Source organism: Ceratotherium simum, chromosome 5, assembly GCF_057802395.1.
Source record: "Ceratotherium simum simum isolate JZ-2026a chromosome 5, ASM5780239v1, whole genome shotgun sequence".
Classification (NCBI taxonomy): Eukaryota; Metazoa; Chordata; class Mammalia; order Perissodactyla; family Rhinocerotidae; genus Ceratotherium; species Ceratotherium simum.
This window is the reverse complement of record NC_141904.1, coordinates 86,569,788-86,594,077: the sequence shown is the minus strand read 5'-3', so window position 1 is coordinate 86,594,077 and position 24,290 is coordinate 86,569,788. Positions and strand designations below refer to the sequence as shown.

Here is a 24,290-nt window from a genome sequence, read left to right as displayed (position 1 = left end):
CGATGCACCACTCTGGTATGTGGATTATTTCGAGCTGAAGACAATAAAGACTCAGAAAACTTGGGAAGAACATTTGAGTTTCCCCTCCCAAACTGCCTAAAAAACTTAACATAAAAGATCTGTTCCAGGAAGGAGTTACTATCTGATGGCTGTAATATAATGTAAAACAGATGCTACAATAGGAAAGGCACCAAGCCCCTCTTATCAAAATTCTGTCTCTTCCAGGCCACATTCTCTGGGTGGCCCTGCTGGGAGTTGCCAGACAAACATTTACATTTATAAGGGAAATCTCCATTTGTAAAGGTATCTCTGTCTCTGTGCTGGGAGGAGGGGGGATGATCTCATCTCTAAAAACTTATCAATGTGGAAGGTGAGGCCTTAAACCTGCACAATAACCTTACTCTTGTTTACTGTGCTTTTCTGGTAATCTCCCGTAACTGACTCCCCCCCCCAACACCCTCCTTTGTCTTTAGCTGAAGATGGTATTTAAGATGACAATCTCTGCTATTGTGTTGAGAAACCCAGTTTCCCTGGTTTCTCCCATGTATACATGTTATTAAACTTGGTATTATTTTCTCCTGCTAACCTGTCTTTTTAATTATTTGGCCGCCAGAAGAACCTTAAGGGAAAGGGCAGAGGGGGATTCTCCCTCTTCCCCAAAATGTTAAAGGACTGAGGTGAGGATTCGTACAATAAAAGTCAAGGGCTTTGCAACCGAGACCCATAATAGAAGTGAATACTGGTGTTCTTGATAATATAATTATTTAATAATAGCAGAGACTAAGACCAGCTGAAATTTGTAGTGGTTAAGAGTGTAAGATTTATGACCCAGCAATTCTACTCCTAGATATATACATACCTCTCCAAGAGAAATGAAAACATATGTCCAAACAAAAACTTTTACACAATGTTCATAGCTTTATTCATAACAGCCAAAAGGTAGAAACAACCCAAATGTTCATCAACTGATGAATGGATAAAACAGTGTGGCATATCCATAAATGGACTATTATTTGTCCGTAAAAGAGATACATGCTACTATACAGATGCTCTTAGAAAACATGCAAAGTGAAAGAAGCCAGTTACAAAAGATCACATAGTACTTGTATTATTCCACTTGTATGAAATGTCCAAAATAGGCAAAACTATAACAACGGAAAATAAATTAGTGGTTGCTTAGAGCCAGGGGTGGGGAGTGGGAGGTGAGTGGGAGTGACTGCGAATGGTTACAGGGTTTCTTTTAGGGGAGACAACAGTGTTCTATCTATTGATTCAATCACAGTCTGTTTTGGTGATGGCTGCACAACCCTGTAAATAGGGTATAAACCACTGAATTATACACTTGAGTGGGTGGATTGTATCCTATGTGAATTATATCTCAATAAAGCTGCTTTTTAAAGAAGAGTTCATTTTCCTTTTAGCACTAAAAGGGTTTGTCATACCAATGCATCAGGATCGCCAGAGGGGCTTGTTAAAACTCAGATTGCAGGGGCCGGCCTGGTGGTGCAAGAGGTTAAGTGCTCATGCTCCACTGCATGAGCGGCCAGGGGTTCCCGGGTCGGATCCCAGGTGCGCACCGACACACCGCTTGTCAAGCCATGCTCTGGCGGCATCCCATATAAAGTAGAGGAAGATGGACACGGATGTTAGCTCAGGGCCACTCTTCCTCAGCAAAAAGAGGAGGATTGGCATCAGATGTTAGCTCCGTGCTGATCTTCCTCACAAAAAAAAAAAAAATAAAATCACATTGCAGGGCCCCACTCGAGTCTCAGTCTGGGGTGGAGCCTAAGAAAGTATATTTCTAAAGGTTCCTAGGTGATACTGATGCTGAGGCTACTTGGGGACTCCACTTCGAAAACCAGCAGTCTAGCATTAGCTGTGTGATGTAACTCCTCTAAACTTCACTTGCATCCAACAGATGGGGATTACAAACAGCTCCTACCCCACTGGGTTATCACGAAATGAGATAATCATGAAATGTACTTGCTATACAGCTTACTGCATCCTTCAGGCTCAATAAATAGCTATTATTATTATTAAGATCTAAATCCTTCCCTGGAGGAGCTCCCAGGCAACCGTCATTCATTCATTCAGCAAATTAGGCACTTACTATGTGCCAGCTCTCCCAGGGGCTAAGAATACAGCAGGAAACAAGACGGCCTTGGCCCATACTTCAAGGAGCTGACATTCCTGGGGTAGGGGGGATCTCAGACTATGCACACACATGCAGATAAACAAGATAATTTCAGATGATGATGTTTGGAAAGAAAACAAAACAAAGTGATATGACAGCAAATGGCTGGGGAGCTAGATCAGCCTGTGGGCGTAGAGAAGGCTTGAGAGGAGGTGAGCTTTCAGCCAAGTCCTGACTGGTGAGAAGCCAGTCTTTTGCAGTCCTGGAGCATCTCAGTCCATTTGGGCTGCTCTAACAGAATATCATAGGCTGGTGGTTTCTAAACAACAGAAATTTATTTCTCACAATTCTGGAGCCTGGCAAGCCCAAGATCAAGGCGCTGGTAGGTTTGGCGTGTAGTGAGGGTCCACTCCCTGGTTCCCAGACAGCCGTCTCCTCTCTGGGTCCTCACGTGGTGGAGGGACGAGAGGTCTCCTTTATAAAGACACTAATTCCACCTCCCAAAAGCCCCACCTCCAAACACCATCACACTGGGGATTAGGTTTCAACACTTGAATTGCTGGAGACACAAACATTCAGTCTATAGCATTCTGCCTGGGACTGGGAGCCAGTCTTTGGAAGCCCTGGGGGAATATTCAAGGCAAAGGAAACATCAGGGCAAAGGATTTGAGAAGGGAATGAGCAGAGTGAGGAAACAGACACACAAATTGCTAAAGGAAGTCCAAGAGCCAGAAGAAAGGTATAAACAAATACTTCAGTGAGGAAGTTCTGGGGAAAGGGTTGGGGTCCCTCCCGTTTAAGGAGACACTGACTCCTTAAACATCTGTTGAATGTCCAGCGTGTGCTTGGTGTCCCATGATGGGCCAACGGATGACTCAGGCAGCCTGACCCTGACGAACTCCCGGTGCACCGTGGAGAGCAGACAGAGAAAAGACAAAGGTAACCACAAGCTAAAGCCAGAGAGCATGGCTCAGCCCCCCGCACTCCTCTGGGTTACTAACTCCGCGGGTTCTGTGACTCTCTAGGTCTGATTCAGGCCTCCAGCACCCGACCCCTGAGAGGACAGAGGCGGGCTTCCCGTTGATCAGCCCCAGAAATTCATTCCGTCCATCTCTGCCCTGAGTCCTTCTGGGCCTAGGATTCCAGCACCACTGTCTGAACAGGCCTGTCTCCTCTTCTTCCCCACAGCCCGCCACGTAGGTGCCCCAGTAGGTGGGTACCCAGCTCCTAGTAAAGGGCTTGGCCATCAAGAAGCCCCTGGAGATGTGTCACCAGCAGATACGCCTCCGCCCAGCTCCTCACCCGCTGACCCAGCAAGGCTCTGGGGAAGGCAAGGACGTGGGGACCCTTACAGCTCCCAGGAAGGTTGCTTGGGACAGGAGCCTGGGGCACACTGCGAAGCCAGACTCCACTGCCACCACCTCGGCCCCCAGAAAGGGGAAGAAAGGCAAGGCGAAAAGCCCCATCTCCAGAAGTGGAAACCCCCACCCTGGCAGCACCAGGATGGGCTGCATTTTCACCATGACCTTTGCTAGTGGGGACAGGCAGCCCCACCCCTTGAACAGATTGGCCCTGAGTCTGAAGAACCCCCAGGCCCTGGGTAAGACCATTTCCCGCAAACACCCCACAGGCCCAAGACAACTTCTTCCTGCTCTCCAAGCCCCTCCTAACCACCTGGATTTGCCCCTCACCCACAGCCCCGCCAAAGAACCACCAGTAGCAAGTAAAGGCCACCAGTTAGAAAGTATTTTTTAAAAATACACGAAACAAGTACTGTCCCCTCCAAAGGAGCCACCTTTGGAGAGGCAGTTGTACTTGTTTCAAAGATGCCAAGACTCAATCCCTGGCCCATCTCTCTCCAGAGCCCAAGCCTTTCCTGCCACGGTATTCTGACCTTGCCTGCACGCAAAGTCACCTGGGGGGGGGAAGGAATACTGTACAGCACTTAACAGTTTACACTGCGTTGCCACCTGAGCAGCTCCTTTAGTCCTCACAGCCTAGCGAGGCAGGTGCCATTATCCCCATTTTCCACCCAAGGAATCAGGAAGTTTAAGGAAGCTGCCTGAGGTTGCACAGCTCAGAAGGGGCTGAGCTGGGATGCAGACCCAGGTCTGTTGGACTCCAAACCCTGTGTTCTTCACACAGCCTCTGGAGGAGGAACGGGGAGGGCTCCATCTGCCCTCACACGCCCCTGCCCTTACCCCCACCTCCCTGCCCTCCACACACACCGGAGGGGCAACCGGCCTGCCCTGGGCCCTCCTCACAGCCTCTCTTGCTCCCACAGCCCCTTGCCACTTCCCCAGCCTCCACACCCAGGCCTGGCTGCCATCCCCCAATGTGCTCCGCGCCCAGCGGCAGAACCTCAGACTGCAGTACAGCAAGCCAGTCGGCACTAGGACCCTGTTGACCACCGGCAAGGCCTCCATAACACTACCTACCACCAAGGGTAGGATTTCCTTACCACGGGACCCTGAGCTCAAGCTGGCATCCAACATCCTGAAACCAAGAAAGGTGGGGCTCAAACTGTGACCCGCACCCTGAGCACATCTGTCTTTCCATTATTTAGGTCTTCTTCAGGTCTTCACTCTAACCTATTCTGACAATGTTAATTTTCAATCTATGTCTTACATTTTTGTTAAATTTAGTCTTAAGTGTTTTATTCTTATTGATGCTATTATCAATGGAATTGTTTTCATTTCATTTTCAGGTGGTTCACTGACAGTGTATAGAAATACAATTGATATTTGTATATTGATCTTATATCTTGCAACCTTGCTGAACTCATTTATTAGCTCTAATTCTGTGGGGGCTGTGCGTATGTGTGTGCGTGTGTTGTGTGTGTGTGTGTGTGTGTGTATTCCTTAGGGCTTTCTGTGTACAAGATCATGTCATCTACAAATAGAGAGAGTTTTACTTCTTCCTTTCCAATCAGGATGCCTTTTATTTTATTGTCTTGTCTGTTCACCCTGACTAGAACCTCCAATACGATGTTGAATAGAAGTGGCAAGAGCAAATATCCTTATCTATCCCTGATCTTAGGGGAAAACTTGCAGAATTTCACCATTAAGTATGATGTTAGCTGTGAGTTTTTCATAGATGCTCTTTATTACAAAGATGTAATTTTAAATTTTCTAATAGCCACATTAAAATAAAAACAGGTGAAATTCCTTGTAATATAATTAATTCAATCTAAAATATGATAACATATTATCGAGGTAAAAATTGATACGATTTTACATTCTTTTCACAGTAAGTCTTCAAAATCCTACATGTATTTTAGACTTAAGCACATCTCAGTTTCAACTAGACACATTTCAAGAGTTCAGTAGCCACATAGAACTAGTAGCTACTGCATTGGCTAGTGCAACTCTAGAGCTAAACAGACCTAGGTTTGAAGAATAGCTCCTCTTCTTCAATATTCCGAATTGCAGCAAGTTATCGCCTTTCTCTGAACTAGTTTCATCGTCTATAAAGTTAAGGCAAGTACAGACTTAGAATCTTCACAATGATTAAATGCTAAAGCGTATGAGATGACAGTCTGGGTTTAAATCCCAGTGAATAAAGTTGGCCTCTGCCTCTAGAAAATGGGAACAGCAGCAACTCGCTCAAGGTTATGATTACAAGAAATGCTGTAAGTCACCTGGCAGAGTACACGGTCCATAACGTGCATTTACTAAATTTTATACGATGCTGATTAACATGGAAAGAGACCCATGGCATGTCACAGAATAAAAGTTGAGGGCCGGCCCCGTGGCTTAGCGGTTAAGTGCGCGCGCTCCACTGCTGGCGGCCTGGGTTCGGATCCCGGCACGCCCCGACGCACCGCTTCTCTGGCCATGCTGAAGCCGTGTCCCACATACAGCAACTACAAGGATGTGCAACTATGACATATAACTATCTACTGGGGCTTTGCGGAAAAAGAAATAAAAAAATAAAATTATTAAAAAAAAAAAGTTCAAGCTACATGCTGCATAACCCCATTTAAGTAAGTTACATATAAGGATAGACGATTCAGGACATTCACAACCACATCATTAGTTATCTCGGAATAGCAGAACCCTCACTTTACTTTTTGGCTTGGATTCACTAGAGAATGTACATATTTCTTTGCTTAAAATCCTTCAATAAAGGCCTGGGATCAGCAACAGCAATGAACCGACAGCAATGCACACACCTAGCTCCCAGATCTTCATTTCTGAATACGTTTCTCCACTAAAATGAAGCAGACCTCCTTAGAAAAATGACCAAAATCAAGGGCTAGGGCAGGGAAAGTACAAGATGAACCTGCAATACCTTGTTGTGCCCAAAGTCAGAAAGCACTCAAAGAATGAGGGGGACATGGCAAAAGGCCACAGAAGTCGGGCCGGAGGGAGTCCCACTGGCAAAGTCTGTGTGACAATGTGAATGTCAATAAATAATCTGTTACCATCCTTATATCCTATTAAAATAGGAATATTTGAGTCCCTCTTGATATAAGTAAATGAATAAGTTGAAAGTTAGATGCACAATGAGATGTTCACTTATTACAAAGCACCTCTCTAGAAAATATTAAACACAAAGGGAGAAATAATAACTTTACATAGAGAAGCCTGACTGCACCTTCTTATTCAAATAGTCAAAGTTAAACAGTCATGTGACAAATCCAAACTGTATGCAATTTTGCAATGACAACCTATTTTTATCCTTTTCCTACCAGATATACAACCTGAATCGAGGAGATAGACAATTCCAAATGGAGGAACAGGAAATAAAACAACTGGTTTATAATCTTCAAAACAGCCAAGGCCATTCAAGTCAAGGAAAATTAATGAAGTGTTCCAGACAGAAGGAGACTAAAGAGAAGCACAATGAAATAGAACACTTGATCCCGACCCGGATCCTTTTGCTCTAAAGGACATTACTGGGACAACTGGAAACACCTGAATGGAGTCTCGGGATTAAAGGGTAGTCATGTAACACTGGATGTTTCCCGATTTTGGTGGATGTGTTGTAATTACATAGGAGAACATCCTTGTTTGTAGGGAAGACCAATGAAGTATCCAAGAATGACAGGCATCAGGCTGGCAACTTACCCTCAAGTGAATCAGGAAGTCTTGTGTTGCTCTTGTAACTTTGGTTAGTTTGAGACTGTTTCAAAATTAGTTTTAAAAAAATCCTCCAATGGCTTACTGTCATCTCTCTTTTTTTTTTTTTGCACGGAAGATCAGCCCTGAGCTTACATCCATGGCCACCCTCCTGTTTTTGCCGAGGAAGACTGGCCCTGAGCTAACATCCGTGCCGATCTTCCTCCACCTTATGTGGGACACCGCCACAGCATGGCCTGACAAGCGGTGCGTCGGTGCGCGCCCGGGATCCAAACCCGGGCCCCCAGCAGCAGAGTGCGCGCACTTAACCGCTACGCCACAGGGCCGGCCCTACTGTTATCTTTTAAAATGAAACCCAACTGTTCTCTGCCATGGCCAATGAAGGGCTTCAAACTCTGATCCCTGCAAACCACATCACTTTACCCTCTCCCCTTCACTCGCTTTGCTCCTTTCTTTCTGTTGCCAAACTTGCAAAAGCAGTCTCGATAGGCTCCTGTCTCCCCTGCTCTATCGGCGAGAGTCACTTCTGACCTGTATTCCATCTTGGAAAGATGGACCCTCACAGCTGTTTCTCCCGCATCCTCTGGAGTTAGGACTCTGACTAGGGGTTCCCAAACTGGGTGGCTATAAGAATTTCCTGAAGAACCCGCTAAAAATGACAATTCCTGGGCCTCCAAACCAAGGCCCAGCTGCCTTCCCCCAAGGAAGGCAGAGACTGTAAATATTCCCTACGTCACGCACTTAGGCAATATTTACTGAACAAGGATTCTTCTCTCAACTTGCAGCAAAAGAAGATCTTTATGATCCAAGGCCACTATCCAGTGATCCGGAGCCTCTTGTGCCGGAGGGGTTGGGTGGAGAAGATCCATCTCTTGGGGACCACCCTGCCACCACTGCAGAAGGATCTGGGTAGCTCAGTAGTGGGTAATAGTGACACCACCAAGGATGGTGAGCAGTCCCTCACTTTCCACAAGCTGCCCTTCCTGAGTCCCTTTCCTATGGTTTCCACTGTCTCAGGGTTGAGGCTTTGGTATGGGCCTATGGGGCAGGGACAGGGGCCTCACCAGGCCTGGGCTCTGCATCCGCAGAGGACGAAGACAAAGACAATGCGTTGTGGCTACCACAGCTGTTTGACTTCCGTGATTTACTGGCATTTGATGACCTCCCCTAACTCCCTGCCCTCCACACACACCTGGAGGGACAACTGGCCAGCCTTGGGCCCTCCCCAGGCCCTCACAGCCTCTCTCACTCCCACAGCCCCTTGCCACTTCCCCAGCCTCCACACCAAGGCCCGGCTGCCTTCCCCCAGGGGCGGGGCCTCAAACTGCAGCACAGCAAGCCAGTCGGCACTAGGACCCTGTTGACCACCGGCAAGGCCTCCATAACACTACCTACTGCCAAGGGTAGGATTTCCTCACCACCGGACCCTGAGCTCAAGCTGACATCCAACTTGAAACCAAGAAAGGTGGGCCTCAAACTGTGACTGGCAGGCCATGCTGAATCCTGGCATCAGGGCTGAAGGGCACAGGCAGAGGGCAGCTCCCAGGCTGGCTGGAGCCCCAAGGGAAGGGCTTGTTTCCCTCGGAACCCCCTTCCTGGACAGATTCCTGATCATCTCTTCTCCTTCTCCCCTCCTTTCACACCAAGGCTGTGGCTCCCCAGCACCGTTGTGGGTCCCCATCCTGGAAGCACCTTGTGGCCTCTACACTTTGAAGCTGGAACTATTCCTAGCACCCATACAAAGATCAAGCGCAAAGGCAAGTTCAAGACCAGACTCTGTGACAAACCCAAGGCGGAAGCTGCCTCATGAAGACACTGAGCCTCCCAAGCAAGACCTCTGCTCCTTAGAAATGCACACCAGGGGTGGAGGGGCATGGGGGATGTCAGGCTAGAGAAGCCGTGGCTTCAACCCACACTGCCCCTATCCTGGATGCAGCACCAAATAAAAAGGAGAAAGTGAAGCATGCTAGCCTTGGCTCCATTTCTACTGCAGGGTGAAGAGAGGGTAGGCTGGGGGCCTGTACCCCAAGGTCCAGAATGAGAGCTAGAGGCCACCAGCACTCCCCACAAAGCAAGAATTCCCACCTAGTGACAAACATCGGGCTTCCTGTTCAGGGACTTCGCTGGCATCTCTGATCTTTGGGTGGGGGGATAAACCTCACTTTACAGATGAGGAAACTGAGTCTACATGAGGAGACATGGCTTGCCCAAGATCAGGTGGCAGTGAGCAGAAGGCAGGGACACACTGCCAGCACTGCTGACCACTGGGAGTCTCCCGAACCTCCAAGGCCAGAGGAGGAGCGGAGCTGGCAGCACAATCACCTCTAATGGGCACAAGATTTGCAACATGAGACGGGGGAAGGGTGGACCTTGCCTAAACCGCAACCCTTCTCCAAAGAGAGTGGGTCTGTCCCTTGCTGAGCAACGGGCCAAGGTCACCTAAAAAGGAAGCATCCAACAAGCCACACCCATCTCAAAACTTCAGTATTTCTCAGTTGAATGGGTTGAATGGCACCCTCCCCCCTAAAATAGGTCTACCTGTGAGTATGACTTTATTTGGAAAAAGGGTCTTCGCAGATGTAATTAAGGAAAAGATCCTGAGATGAGATCGTCCTGGTTTATCCAGGTGGGCCCAGAATCCCATGACAGCTGTCCTTGAAAGAGTTAGAAGAGGACAAACACGAGGAGAGGAGGCCTTGTGAAGATGGAGGCAGAGATGGGTGTGACGCAGCCGCAGGCCAACGAACGCCTGGAGCCACCAGAAGCTGAGCAGGCAAGGAAGGATCCTCCCCTGGAGCCTTGAGAGCGAGCACAGCCCTGTCGACACCTAGATTTCTGACTTCCGGCCTCCAGACTGTGAGAGAACCACTTTCTGTTATTTTAAGCCACTCGGGTTGTGGCAATTTGTTCCAGCAGCCCTAGGAAACTAATACACTAGCCACGCGAAGACAACGAACTCCGACCCAGAAATTCTTGCATCACTGAACCAGGAAACGCGTACAAGCAGGTTCACGGCAGCACTGTGCTAACAGCTAAAGACCTGTCCACAGACGGTGGAATGGATCAACCGGTACATTCAAGCACCTGAATGCACACTCCACGCCACACAACACAGAGCAATTCACAGTGTGGAGCGAGAGCGCGTCACAAAAGAATACGTACAGCACTATTCCATTCACAGAAACTGCAGAAACGGCAAAATGAAATATTCTTTGGGGATGCACATGTATGGAGTAAAACTTAGCACAAAAGACAAGCAAGGAAAGCATTCTCCCACATCAGGGCAGTGGTTCCCAACCTAGACTGAACAGGAGAAACCCTCTGGGAGCTTTTTAAAAAGACTGATGCCAGGGTATCCATCCCAGACTGATTAAACCAGTATTTTTGGGGTGCAGAATCGTGGGGAGGCATAGGGATTTTTTTTTAAGCTTCCTGAGGGGATAGGGTAGGGGCTTCTAACATGGGGCCAGGGTTGAGAACTGCCGCTCTACAAGGAAGGAGAGGGATATTTCTATCTCGTGCCCCAAGAGGTGGTTAGATGGGTGTCACCTTATAGTTACAGCCATGTGCTGCTTAACGACGGGGAGACACTCTGAGAACTGCATCATTTGGTGATCTTGTCATCGTGTGGACATCATAGAGTGTACCCACACAAACTTTTTTTAGATGGTACAGCCTACTACACACCTAGGCTCTATGGCACTAATCTTATGGGACCACCGTCGTATATGCACATACATGGTTGACTGAAACGTCATTATGTGCCACGTGACTGTATTCTTTAAATCACAGAGAGGTTCTGTGCACTCGTAGTTTTGATATACTTCACAAATTTTTAAAGTAAAAGCTACAGCATCTTTGCTTATATGACGTACCTAGAATAGTCAAATTCACAGATACAAAGGAAAATGGTGGCGCCTACAGGCTGGGAGGAGGGCACATGGGGACCTAGTGTTTAACGGGTACAGAGTCAGCTGGGCAAGATGAAAAAAGTTCCGCAGATGGTGGCGACGGCTGCACAACAATGTGAATGTACTTCATGCCACTGAAGTGTACACTTTAAAATGGTTAAGATAGTAAGTTTTGTTAGGTGTATTTTACCATAAATAAATAAAAAAAAAACCTCTAACGTTTCCTCCCAGTTAGAATAGGGACAGAAACAGCCAAATAGGGCCGGCCCTGTGGCTTGGTGGTTAAGTGCGCGCGCTGCGATGCTGGTGGCCCGGGTTCGGATCCCGGGTGCTCATTGAGGCACCACTTCTCCGTTCATCCTGAGGCCGAGTCCCGCATACAGCAGCTAGAAGGATGTGCAGCTACGACATACAACTATCCACTGGGGCTTTGGGGGGAAAAAAAATAAAATAAATAAAATCTTTAAAAAAAAGAAACAGCCAAATAAAAACACCCACACATTGAACTCAGCAGAAAGCATGGTCCATGATAAACATGGACCCTCTCAGTACACCCTCAAAACCATACTACGAGGTAGTTACTCCAATCATCTCAAGTCCAGAGAGGTGAAGTCATTTGTCCAATGCCACGCAGCAGGTGGCCTAGCCAGGACCTGATCTTAGATTTGTCTGACTACACAGCCCAGGATCTTAAGCCACGGCCTTACTGCATGTGGAGCACTGACCTCCATCTCCTCAGGCCTGACCACAGGCCCATCCTCCCCCGGCCCCCACTGCTCTCCAGTGGGATAAGAAGGAAGGGCAAGAACAGAAGGACTACTGCTGCCGAAGTCCCAGGCACTGCAGGGTCCTGCAGAAATAAGGGGGCAGGGGTGCCAGAAGCTCGATGGGGGCGTCCCTGGGCCTGGCACCGGGGAGGTGGAGACGATGCAGGTGGAGGTGCAAGGGCAGCTCGGCAGCCTGGGAGGGGCTCAGGCGGAGGCGTCTGAGGAGGGCTTCGTCAAGGACCTGGGGTGGGAGAGGCAGATCAGCGTTCAGCCAGGTGATTCTAACCAGCAGGTACCAGCTCTAAGGAAAATGGCAGTGAGGCAAGTACTTCTTCCCTCCTTCCACGCCCATCGTCGTTAGTCATTTCCTCGCTACGCATGCACACGGATACACTCACACACACCCACACTACGGCAGAGACTGCCTAGGGGCTCACCACATCAGTTTCCGCCTGGGCATACAGCTAAACTACATTTCCCAGCCCCCCTTGCAGTTTGGCGAGGCCATGTGACCGAGTGCAAGTATGTATGCCACTGCCAGACCTGGCCCACGGAAACCTCCCACAGGAACCCGCACTGTCCCATCATCTGCTGGCTGGACGGCAACAGCCTGAGTCCCAGAGGGACTGGGGCAAAGCCCACCCCTACCCCACACCCATTCACTGGACTTAACATGGAGGGAAATTACTGTGTTAAGACTCCGGTACTTTGACGTTACTCTGTTAGAGCAGAGAGGTAGCCTAATACACACACACAACCTCTTCTACCCCTTGTACCAAAAGAACAGCAGACTCAGAAGGGCCTTTAGAAATCAGCCCGTTCAACTCCCTTATTGAACAGCTGGGCAGAATGAGGCCCAAGAGAGACGGGGCGTCACTTGCTCAAGGCCACAGGGCAAGATAGGGCTACAGACAGCCTTGGAAGCCAAGAGGGCTGCCTCCCAGTCCCAAGCTGCACAGCTCATGCCTGGAGATGCTGCCCCCCTCACCCCCACCCCCAGAAGGCAGCAGGCAGCTGGGTGTGGGTACCTGTCTTTGGGTCTTGGTGCTGTCAGCTGGCAGCAGAAAGCGCTGGCCCAGCACACTGCCCACGCGGGCAGAGTATGTGTGGTCCCCAAGAACAGGGCAGAGCTCCAGTACCATGTGCACCTGCAGCTGACTGGGGAACACTGGGAGACAGAAGAGACAGGACAGAGGGTGAGCCGCTGCTCCTGTGCCACCCAGCAGAGTCTCTCCCCCTTTCCCCTGGGAAACACCCTGCCCCATCTCAGACCGTGTGGTTTTGGTGAGGTCAATGCTACCACTCCCGCCTCCAGAGCAGGGTGCGTGACCAGGTCAGGACAGTCATAGCTGTCAACCACCCAGCTGCGGGATTTGCTCAGGAAGAGATGCAACCCCGAATTTATTGTTGAAGCTCCTGGGAATAAGGAACGCTCCTTGTGGTGGGGTACAAGACTGGAGCTGCGGGAGCACCTGGCCATCTCTGCCTTCACCACGGGAGCGCCTGTAGGAAAAAGAAGCCAGCACGCAGGAGGCGAGAAGCAAGAATGGAGAGACGGCTTCCTGATGACATCCTCTGAGCCTCTGGATCCAGTCATGCCTGAACTTTAAGCCATGCGAGCCAGTAAGTTCCCTTTTTGGGTGTTCACCAATTTTAACTGACTTTGGGGAAACTTATAATCGAAAGTACCTTGACAAATACAGAAATGGGGGGCCATGTGCTAGGCGTGGGACGAAAGGCTTCACATATGTGAACTTACTTAATCCTTCTGATGACCCTATAAGGTGGGTCCTGTCATCATTTCCATTTTAAGGTAGGAAAACCAAAGCTCAAAAACAAGTGACTTGCCGACCACCACAAGTTGGGATTCAAACCCAAGGGCTGTACTCTGCTTCCACGTCTGGCAGGTTGGTGGAGTGGACAATCTAAAAACTCTCTTGCTATAGACCACCTAGGAACAGCGGAAGAACAAACAGTCATCCTTTTAAACACACTGCTGGGCATACACAAAAGTAAGGTCTCCAAGACCAAAACACAAAAAGGAAGACAAATCCAGAGCACATGAGAGCCAACGTTTCACCTACTCTAGAGGTGTTGCCAATCTTGGTGTCCAGGGGGTGTGGGTTTAAGTGGCTACCTAGGGGCCAGGGACCAGGCCTTGGTGTCCAAATGAAAACCTAGAAGGGCTACATTTCAGAAAGGCTGGACCAGGAGAAAAAGCCAGCCACCAGTGAAGGCAGATGATCACCCTGGGTCTGGATGAGGGGAATGGAAGAGTTTTCCCGAGACGTCACAACCATGAGTCTGCTGTCACACAGGTTTGGGGCTCTAACACTACTTGAGTGACCCAAGAACTTCCAACTGAGACACTAATATTCAGAGAGGTCCTGAAGCAGTGACAGCCCTGGGGCATTCGGCAGACACAAAGGCAGAACCTCTCCAGAAAGCTCCTCCTCCGATGAGGCAATAAAGGATTTCCACAGATAAAAGCCCAGCTGAACCTGAATTCACAGTCCTGAATCACTGAGCAATCAGCAAACAATCTACCAATGGTGAGAGCCAGCGTGAAACATAATAGGATTAGACCCTCCAGCATTTCAGACAATGGAATTACAGATATACAATATAAGTATGTTTAAAATGATTAAAGACAAAAAAAGAACAAAAAATGTGAGAAAAAAACAGATGACGTATTTTTTAAAAGGCAATTTGTATTTGTAAGAAAAACCAAACAGAATTTCTAGAAGTGAAAAATACAGTTAATGGATAGGTTAAACTGGCAGATTAGATTCAAATGAAGAGAAAATGACTCAACTGGAAGACAGATCTCAAGAAATTATTCGGATTACATTCTTTTTGTTTTTGGTGAGGAAGATCAGCCCTGAGCTAACATCCATGCCAATCTTCTTCTTTTTTGCTGAGGAAGACTGGCCCTGAGCTAACATCTGTGCCGATCTTCCTCCACTTTATGTGGGACGCCACCACAGCATGGCCTGACAAGCGGTGCGTTGGTGTGTGCCCAGGATCCGAACCCTGGCCGCCAGCAGCGAAGCGCGCACACTTAACTGCTACGCCACGGGGCTGGCCCCTCAAGAAATTACTCGGAATGCAGCAGAGATAAAGAAATAAAAAATATGAAAGAAAAGTTGAGACATAGTGAGTAGATGAAAAGGTGACACGTCTATTCAGCATTCAAAAGGAAGAGAATACAGAGAATGCAAGAGGCACAACATTTGAAGAGAGAAAGAATTTTCCAGGCTTGATGAAACATTAATCTTCAGATTCTAGAAGCACAGTGAATCCCAAGCAAGATCAATACAAGTAAACCCACACACCTAGACTCATCACAGTGAACCTACAGAACACCAAAGACAAAGAGAAGATCCTGAGATCACTAAGAGAACAAACCGACGAGCTGCAAAGGAATGGCCATCAGACTTCCAGCAGAAGCACTGCTCCTCAGCTGGGCCTGGTCACACACTCCCTTGGGGTCCATCAGAGGCTCCCCAGGCTGCTGCTGACCCCACCACCTTCCTCCCACCCCCTGGCCTCCTCCAGCCACATACAGTTGTAAAGGCTGGCCGGGGCTCCAGACCCACCTGTCAGTGGCTGCAGCTGGACCAGGGCACAGCCGGAGCCTGTGGCCACCACATGGAAGTGGCTGAGGGTCCTCTTGACACCCTCCAGGATGTCCTTTCGGGATGGAGATTTCACTGGAACTACCTGTGGTGTCAGCCCCCAAGAATGAAGAAGCGTCACACACGTTGGGAGCTACACCCAGACCCTCCCCGCTCCCAACAGACTCAGGACAGGGCCACCATACAGGCGGTAGTCACTTGCCTGTTTTAGGGGACAGGAGAGCCAGCCATCCCAAGTCTACACCCTTGACTCCTCTGTAGGGGTAACATGTCTGCAAAGTCCCTTCCTCTATCCCACTCAGACCCTGACTCACAAGATCGACGCCATCAATGTGTTCCAGTTTCAGAGCTGCTTGGATCTTCCCCTCAGAAGTAGCCGGGACCCCCTCAGTGACAGCACTGAGAAAGAGACATAAGGAGGTCACAGAGCGCCTTGCTGGGACCTCCCCACGACCCTGGGAGCCTCCCAGCACCTCTCACCAATAGGTGGCTGTGGGTCTCTGGGCTCTCCGTGCATGGAGGAAGAACTTCTGGAGACGGCTTGCTGTCTGGGGACAACTGGAGAGGAGTACAAGCCCAGAGGTCTCCCTGGAGGAAGGGGACAAATCACAGAAGTTAAAGTCCCTTGGGCTCACCCACAAAAAAGGGAGACCCCTAGGAAGGAACACTCACCTGCTTAAGGCCAAACAGTAACACCAGACCTAGAACCCAGACCTCCTCCTGAGAAGTCAGGCTTCCTCATGTTTGATAATGAGACTAGGGAGCTCACTGTGTTCTCATTCTGCCCTGGCCCCCAGGGAGCTCGGAGCCAAATGTCATAACAGTTACCACCAGTTGCTAAATGTCTACCATGTGCCAGGCGCTATGCGAGGAATTTTATACATATTAGCTCTTAAATAATTAAATCCCCACAAACAAGCCCACGAATTTGTGGAAGTGCAGAAATATTTCATCTCAAGTACCACCTCTGACTGACCAGGGCAGTTGGAGGAAAGAATATCATGGGTCGGCTCCCAGTGCCTGCCACAGGTACGGGGCTGCAGGAGGGACCGCCCCCGAGCATGGGTGTTATCAGCTCCATTTCACGATTGAGGGGAGGAGGTTCAGTGAGGTGTCCCCCTTTGCCTAAGACCACAGTTCGTGCAGGAGGACTTGAACTCAGCTCTGTCCACTCCCTCCTCTTCCTTGCATCCGACCTCTATAATCCCAACCCAGCCTTCTTCCCAAGCAGCTGTTCCCCACCCCGCGCCGATGCCTAGCCTACCCTCCTATCAGCCCCCACCACTTACTTCCCAGCCGCTCGGACCACCTGGAGCTCCTGCTCCGCGAGCCCCAGGGACTGGCTCAGCTCTGGCAGCACCGAGAGCAGCGTCAGCTCCCCTGGTTTTCCTGGAAAAAAAGAAGGAAAAGTACAACTTGCTCCCAGAGGCTTTTGGCTTCATCCCACCGCCTCCTTCTCTTCCCCATTCCCTCCCTCAGAGACATCAAACCCCCTTTCACTGCATCCCCTTCCCCTGCCCATACCTGTCACTGGCAGACCCTGTGGCTTGTTCAACGTCACTAGAGGTCCTGAAACATATAGTACACAAACATCATCGACAGCCAAAGCAGCAGAGTGTACTAAGCACTTTCTCAATTCATCTTACCGTCTGGCCCCACTACACCTCTCAGACATGGTTATCCACCACACCCTAAACTGAGCTTCTTTCTGTCCCTCGCATAGGCTAAGCTTGCTGCCACCTCAGGGCCTTTGCACTTGCTGTTTCCCCTGTCTCAGATTTTCACATGTCTGGCTCCTTCATATCATCTTGGCTCAGATGTCACCACCACAGAGAGGCCTGAAACCCCAGTCTAATGTCGGCCCTCCTCTAGTTCCTCACCAGCATAACGCCCTCTTTTATTCATAGCACTGATCACTAGTAAGGACTTTGTTCATTTATTTCCTGGTGAATCTGTTTCTCTCACTAAAATGTTGGCTCCCTGAGGGCAGGAACCATACTTATCGTGTTCAGCACTATACAGCCATGCCTAGAACAGTCCCTGAAACATAGCCTGTGCTCAATACATAGTTGAGAAAATTAATAAATCACTGAATGGAGACCGAGGCTCAGGGAAATTGTTATTTTCCTATAGCCACACAGCAAGCGGATTACAGAGCCTAGATATGACTGCAAAGCCTGTGTTTTGTCCATCAGTGAACACTTTATTACAGCAATTCCCATTGAGGAACGCCTACTGTGGGCAAGGCTCTCTAGTTATCTACAGCCTCCCACCCCACACCCCTGTGCCCGTGACGCTGAGGCTGAGAGATTGCGTAGCTGGTGTGAGCTCCTGCCGCTAGTGGGAGGCAGAACCAGGATTTGGCCCCAAAGCCTCTAGGGGGGAACACAGCCAGGCCCCCAGAAAGCTCAGGGGAGGACTGCTCCCCTTCCGGGTCTTCGCAGCTGTCACTCCCACCCCTCACCTTTCCGGTCCACCACGGCTGCCCTCAGCACATCGACCAGCTCCTTCCGGCTGAGGTTCTGGGGCCGCAGCAGCCCCGGGAAGGGCCGCTCCTCCAGGGGCCCCGACCGTCTGCTGGAGCCTCGAGGCTGCCGCTGATGCCTGGAAAGGGTGGGATAAGCAACAGGGGCATCACTGCTTCCCGAGGTGCCGTCCATTCTTATCTCCCCCCACCTATTCCCAAATCCTGCCGCCTCCGACAAATGCCTCAGAAGGCCTGGGCTGAGCTTCTCGAAAATTCAGGTTCGACCGGTCCCATTTGACACAGGAGAGAACTGAGGCTCCGAGAGGCCAACTACTTTAGGGTCACACAGCAGAGCTGGGATTAGAACCCCCTATCTACCTAACTCCAGACCCCGCGCACACCCCTCTCCCCAGCCCCGCCCCGCCTCCCTCCCCCACGAAGGGGGGTGCGTAATCACCGGCCCTCGGTGCCAAAGGCTGCGGCCTTGGGCGCTGCGCGGACCCCGGGACCCCGCCGCCAGCCACCCCAGGCGCGGCCCAAGACACAACCGCCACCCATCTCCCAGGACACATGCGCACTGTCCTCCGAGGCGAGGACAGTGCGCATGTGTCCAGAAGGGCAGCCCCGCCCACAGCGCGCTCATCGGTCAGATTGACTGTCAATCGGAGTAGCGGGCTCGGAGCCGTGAGAAGGCGGAGCTTTGGCTTGGCCGGGGAAGGAAATGCGTCAATTCACGTCTGTGCTTTGGGGAAACTAAGGCACAGAGCAGAGGAGTTGACTCTCCCCGGGGTCAAAGAACCTGTCTTAGGGCAAAACCGAGACAAAAGGTCAAGGTGTTCGGATTACCATTGCAATTCTTAGGAGACTTCTGACTTTAAAAAACCACCATCCTGCACAATTTTGTAAGGCAAATCGGGGGAAAAAAAAAAAACCACACTCGTTGGTCCAGTAATCCGCTTCGAAGAACACAGCCTGGTGCATAATCCAAAAGGAAAAAAAAGGCCAGAGGCAGAAAGAGGTTCACTACAGCATTATTTTTCAAAGCAAAAACAAAACAAATCTCAAAACTGGAAACATAAATTCTCCTGCGACTAGCTCTATAGGAGAAATATATCTAATACATCACCCTATTCGACATTTTTTGAATGCTAACTCTGTGCCAGACCTTGGCATCCGGGAACTGGAAACAGATCGACAAGACTCGGGCCCCATCCACAAGAAGGTCGCCGAGCTGACACAGATCAGAGCATCACAACTCCCCTTGCTAATCGCTCGGGAGGTGCCGAGAGAGAGAAGAGCGAGCAGCCAGGTGAAATCAGAGCAAGCCTCCCGGCAGGGGTTGTGACTGACGGGCTGTGAAGAGCCAATAGAAGTTCACCAGGAGAAAAAGCTGTGGGGAGGAGGGGCGGCAGAGGGAGGGAGCAAGAGAAGAAATGAGATGCTAGTGAAAAAAACCAAAGACCAAAATGGGTTCTGTCCTGTAATTACAACTACAGAAAAGTTACATGCGACCTGTGAATTTATTTTTATCTGTTTACTAAGAGCCTTGTAACTCTCAAGTCATTGTTTGCATTAGCGAAAGATTGCAAATTAACCCAAATCCGTCAACAGGAGCGGCTAAGTCAGTTGTAGCACAAACCTATGCAACCATTAATTGAAGAAAATGTAGGTCTCTGTGTGCTGTGTGAATCAATCTCCAGAATATATTAAATCAAGAACGCAACGTGAAGGACCGTGTGACTAGAATATGCATATGTGTGCGTGCATGTGATATACATATCTGTTATATTTATATGTTCTGCATTTCTGAAAGGACACACAAAAATGAGATGGCGGTGGCTTCTGGACAGGGAATCAGAGGTGAGAAGATAACTAATTATTTTTACCCTTTGGAACTGCTTAAATATTTTACTTCACTGATACGTTTCTTCTTCACAAACACACACACACTCCTAGGTTAAAAATCTAAGCCAGATATAAAAGACCGTATGATTCATAAAAATTGGTCAAACAATAATTTTTTAAACAAAAATAAGTTTAGAAATAAATCTTTTAAAAAAGATTGTGTGTTGGGCCGACCCCGTGGCTTAGCGGTTAAGGGCGTGCGCTCCACTGCTGGCAGCCCAGGTTCGGATCCCGGGCGGCGCACCGACACACCACTTCTCCCGCCATGCTGAGGCCGCGTCCCACATACAGCAACTAGAAGGATGTGCAGCTATGACATACAACTATCTACTGGGGCTTTGGGGGAAAAAATAAATAAAATTAAAAAAAAAAGATTGTGTGATTCTATTTACTTGACATTGTAGAAAAGGCAAACTATAGAGGAGGACAGAAAGTCAGTGGTTGCCAGGGGCTTGAGGGGCTGGTGGGGATTGACTGGAAGGGGGCATAAGGGAGCTTTTTGGAATGCTGGACATGGTAGTTACATAAATATATGAATTTGCAAAAAGTTAATTGAACTATATACCTGAAAAGGGTAAGTTTTATTGTATGCCAATTATACCTCAAGGAACTTATTTTTTTTAATTCAAAGATTTAAATAATGAGTTTTTTAAAAGATGTGCACAAACACAGACAGGCCTGGCAAGAAACTTGGCAAGAATGCAAGTGGTTTTATCTTGTTTTGGGCTCGGAAGGTACTGTGCTGTGTCATAAGGACTCCCCGGCATTTTAGAATCCCTCTTCTGAAAGGTCTCCTGTGCATGCATAAGTACCAGCCTGAGCAGAGATGGAAAGACAAAGACAGAGGGGCTGGGCCCAGCCTGCCTTATCTGCAACAGACCTCCCTTCCCCTGGCAGTGCTTGGCCCGGGAGGGTCCTTCCCCGACTTGGACTGGCCCCGGGCCCTCCTGCCCTCCAGTGCTCTTTGGAGTTTTCCCTCCACACGCTCCAGCCCCGTCAAAGGCTGCCCTGTCCTGTTCACTGCCCACAGCTGGTGCGACTCCATTGGCCTCCAAGCTCCTGGAAGAAAACGAAGAACCTAATTTTCCCTGGGCTGAGAGGGCTCTGGTCAGTCCCTCAGGACTCACGTGCGAAACGCTGAGTCTCAGGAGCAGGGGAGTTGGGACAAATTCCAAACTTCCACCACCCCCAGCCCAGCTTCACAGGAGGAGCAGATAGGCCACAGCCTCAGCAAGGGTTGACCAGGAATCTCTTCCGGCTGACGTAAACATCGTGCCTCCATGCCGGAAGGCCCACTCGCGGATCCAGGACAGCACTGAGCGGGGCCTCCAGCCACAACCGCAGGAGCAGGAAAGCCCAGAGTAGAGATCTTCTCCCGAGCTCTGGCAGCTCCTCCCACACCTGGCTGCAGGCTGTGGGGCGGCTGCCAGCAGTAACTCACCAACTCTAGCTCTGGTAACACAGGCCTGGGTCTTGGTGTTTAACAAACCCTGATAGGCTCTACAGCAAGGGTCAGAAAGGACACAGTTTTGAATCTGACAGGTTCACTGAAGTGTTTCGTATTCACTAGTGGAAGTCTGTGGGAGCCCACAGGGGGTATATTTCTGGAAGAGGGTGTCAGGAAAAGTTTCAGAAGGGTTGTCCTTTGAGCTGAGCTTTCAAAAGAGTTTCTTCCAGATGGCCAAAGGAGTCTCGAGGCAGAGGACAAGGTAATGGTGAGGGAGGAGGGGGTGGGGGCAACTTGGGCAGCTATCATCCCCTTTGCGACATTACCTCTGTGATCTCCCCCTCCTGCCTTGCAGAATTAGGTGTGCCCTCATCTGGGGCACATGGCTGTGTTCTAGCTTTGCAGTGAGTGTTAAAGGTGCTCACGGTGAAGCTGGATGTCCACTAGAATATGGCAGCTGCTCACTCATTTGTCACAGGTCCATATCGGGCTGGCGCCAGCTGCTTGCTGCTGGTTGGTTCCTCTAGAGCCGTGCTTCTCAGACTGTCTGCTAGAGAGCCAGGGTTTTCTTTTTCTTTTGCAATTTACTGGGGACTGATACATTTGAAAAATACACTAGCAGTGAATTACTGTAAGATGAAACAAAACAAGAAAGACATGAAAAATACAAGCCACCGATCAGGCGCCTGGATGTCGTGGCCATGTCAAATCGCTGTAACAGTCTCGACCCGTTTATTCTAGCGTCTGAACTCACCTGTTGCTGTCCCGAGAGAAGCAGCTCAAGGACGGGCCCAGGCCCGCAGATGGCACTTTGCATAGCTCCACTCTCAACCTGGCTGAGGCTGTGACTGCCTCCACACCCCCAATCCCGGCCCAGGAGGCCCCAACACCCTCCAAGATTTCCTTGCGCCCAGGGCAGCCCCGCACCCCAGCCCTCTGGCTCTGATCTCCTGCTGCTTCGGTTGTAAGGGTCACATCCCAGCCCCATGTGGGTGGTCTCTGCCCCCACAACGGCCATCTAGGGGTCAGGCTGGGACATGTAAGCTGTGAAGAGTGACGTGGAACAGCAGGCTTGGCTAAGGCGCTGGCCAGGAGGAGGTGATGAGAGGGGTTTCATTGCACTACTCACACATCTTCTAACTGAATGTCTGAGACTGTTTTCCTTCCAAGTCCTTCTCCCCGCCTTTACCCTGTTGCTGCAAGCCCCTCTTCCTCTGCATGGGTGCAGAGCCAGACAGCCCAGGTTCAAATTCTGGCTCCGCCACTTGCTAGCTAGGTGACCTGGAGCAAGACGCTTCATCTCTCTGAGCCTCAGTTTCCTCAACTGGAAAATGGGGATAAAGTAGTACTTGTGGCAGAGGTTTTTATGAGGGTTCAGTAAGTTACTGTACATCAAGTGCTTAGAATGGGGCCTGGCCCAGAGTCCCCATGATGTAACTGTGAGGGTGATCTCTCCTCACTCACCTCCCTCTGACGTTCTCAGGACAGCCACCTCCCCAGCTGCAGTGGCTCCCTGACCGGCCAGCCGGCCGGCACATGCTCTCTGCCCGGTGTTTCCCCAGCTACGTCTCCTCCCTGAGGGCAGGGCAGGAGCCCGCTGTCAGGCAGGGCTCTTTTTGCCCCCACGACATGTGGAAGCAGAGCTTGGCCAAGGGTGCCTCGTGGGGGCCAAGGGTGCCTCGTGGGGGAACCGGGAGGCAGAGAGCCCTGGGAGGCGATGCTCCAGAAAGGGAGGCCAGAGGCAGAGGCTGTGGCGGCAAGAGCTCGCTCAGGCTCTGCTGCCAGCTGGTCCTGGGCTCAGCTCTGGGCTCTGCCGCTGACCAGCTGTGGGACCTTGGGCAAGTCACTTCCCCTCTGAGTGGTGGCCACTTGAATTAAAAACACCGGCCTTCTAGGGTGGTTGTAAGGACCTGGAGGGAACATGCATAGAGAGGGTGCAGCACAGAGCCTCACCCTGAGAAGGAGGAGGGGGCAGAGGGAGCCCTCTGGGTGGGAAGATGCTGGAATACTCCCACACTGGTTGGGGAATGACTGCTTCCCCAAGTGCTCCACCCCCTGAGTGTCTCCAGGCCTCTCCCCAGAACCCTGGATCTCCCATGATCCCGCAGCTGGAGGGTTTATGCGTGGCCCAGCAGGGCCGTGTCCATCCTGATTGGCCAACACCATCACCCTGCCTGTGTCCCCTCACCTCTGGCACATGGACTCCCCCAGGGCAGGGGAGTGGGCACCCTGGGGGTCTGGTGGCTCAGCAAATGTCCCCTCCCTCCTATGCCTCAGTTTCCCCATCTGTAAAATGGGTGGGGTGCAGTTTGGACCAGAAGCTCTCTCCAGCACAGCATGATTCCAAGAATCCAGCCTTCAGCGACATGCCATTTAGTCATGGCATCTCCTGGTGGTGAAAGGAGTGTTAATCTTTCTCTTCCCCTGAAGGCGTAATCCCAGGCAAGCAGGCATGACTCCGTCATGGCTGTCACTCTTGAATTAGTGACAGGAAGAAGGCACTGAGTCCAGTGCAAAAGATGGAAAGACAGTGTGAGGCAAAGCCCCAAAGGCAGGAACAGCGGGGACAGCCAGGAGGAGTGTGGAGACCCTCGTGGCATCTCCTGCCCATGACCCTGGTGACCCTGCTACTGCCTGTCCGCTGAACGCATCATGCCCCTGCCGCTGCTGTGCCAGTGCTTTCCATGGGTTTACCCCACAACAGCCCCATTTAGCAGGTGAGGAGACTGAGGCACAGAGAGCATAAGTGATATGCTGAAGGTCACAGAGCCAGGAGAAGGACCGAGTTGGGATGGGAGCCCAGGTTGTCTGACTGCACCCTGCTCCCCTCTGCCTCCCCATGGGGACGTTTGCGGAGCAACCCCTGTGTGTCCTGTGCTGTGCTAACCTCGCACTTCACAAACAGACCTAGGAAGCTGGGACTATGTCCCCAGCCAC

General features: G+C 50.3%; 1 protein-coding gene across 6 annotated transcripts in view; it reads right to left on the bottom strand.

Annotated features, from left to right (window-relative positions):
- Window positions 1–24,290, bottom strand: part of LOC101395998 (mitochondrial mRNA pseudouridine synthase RPUSD3-like) — a 60,103-nt gene that overhangs the window by 4,515 nt on the left and 31,298 nt on the right. Inside the window, exons 1-9 of one of the 6 annotated variants that reach the window (XM_087431551.1) lie at window positions 19,167–19,226; window positions 17,999–18,138; window positions 17,059–17,103; window positions 16,824–16,923; window positions 16,015–16,122; window positions 15,849–15,933; window positions 15,496–15,619; window positions 12,925–13,064; window positions 896–12,137 (exon numbers count right to left, since the gene is read on the bottom strand). In XM_087431551.1, the coding sequence (XP_087287677.1) occupies window positions 11,946–12,137; window positions 12,925–13,064; window positions 15,496–15,619; window positions 15,849–15,933; window positions 16,015–16,122; window positions 16,824–16,923; window positions 17,059–17,103; window positions 17,999–18,138; window positions 19,167–19,213 (981 nt within the window). In that variant the 5' untranslated portion in view covers window positions 19,214–19,226 and the 3' untranslated portion in view covers window positions 896–11,945. Of the gene's footprint in view, window positions 1–895; window positions 12,138–12,924; window positions 13,065–13,744; window positions 13,848–15,495; window positions 15,620–15,848; window positions 15,934–16,014; window positions 16,123–16,823; window positions 16,924–17,058; window positions 17,104–17,998; window positions 18,139–18,458; window positions 18,587–19,166; window positions 19,227–24,290 lie in introns of those variants that run through there. The other 5 variants (XM_087431550.1, XM_087431549.1, XR_015552316.1 and 2 more) reach the window with 5 other exon arrangements.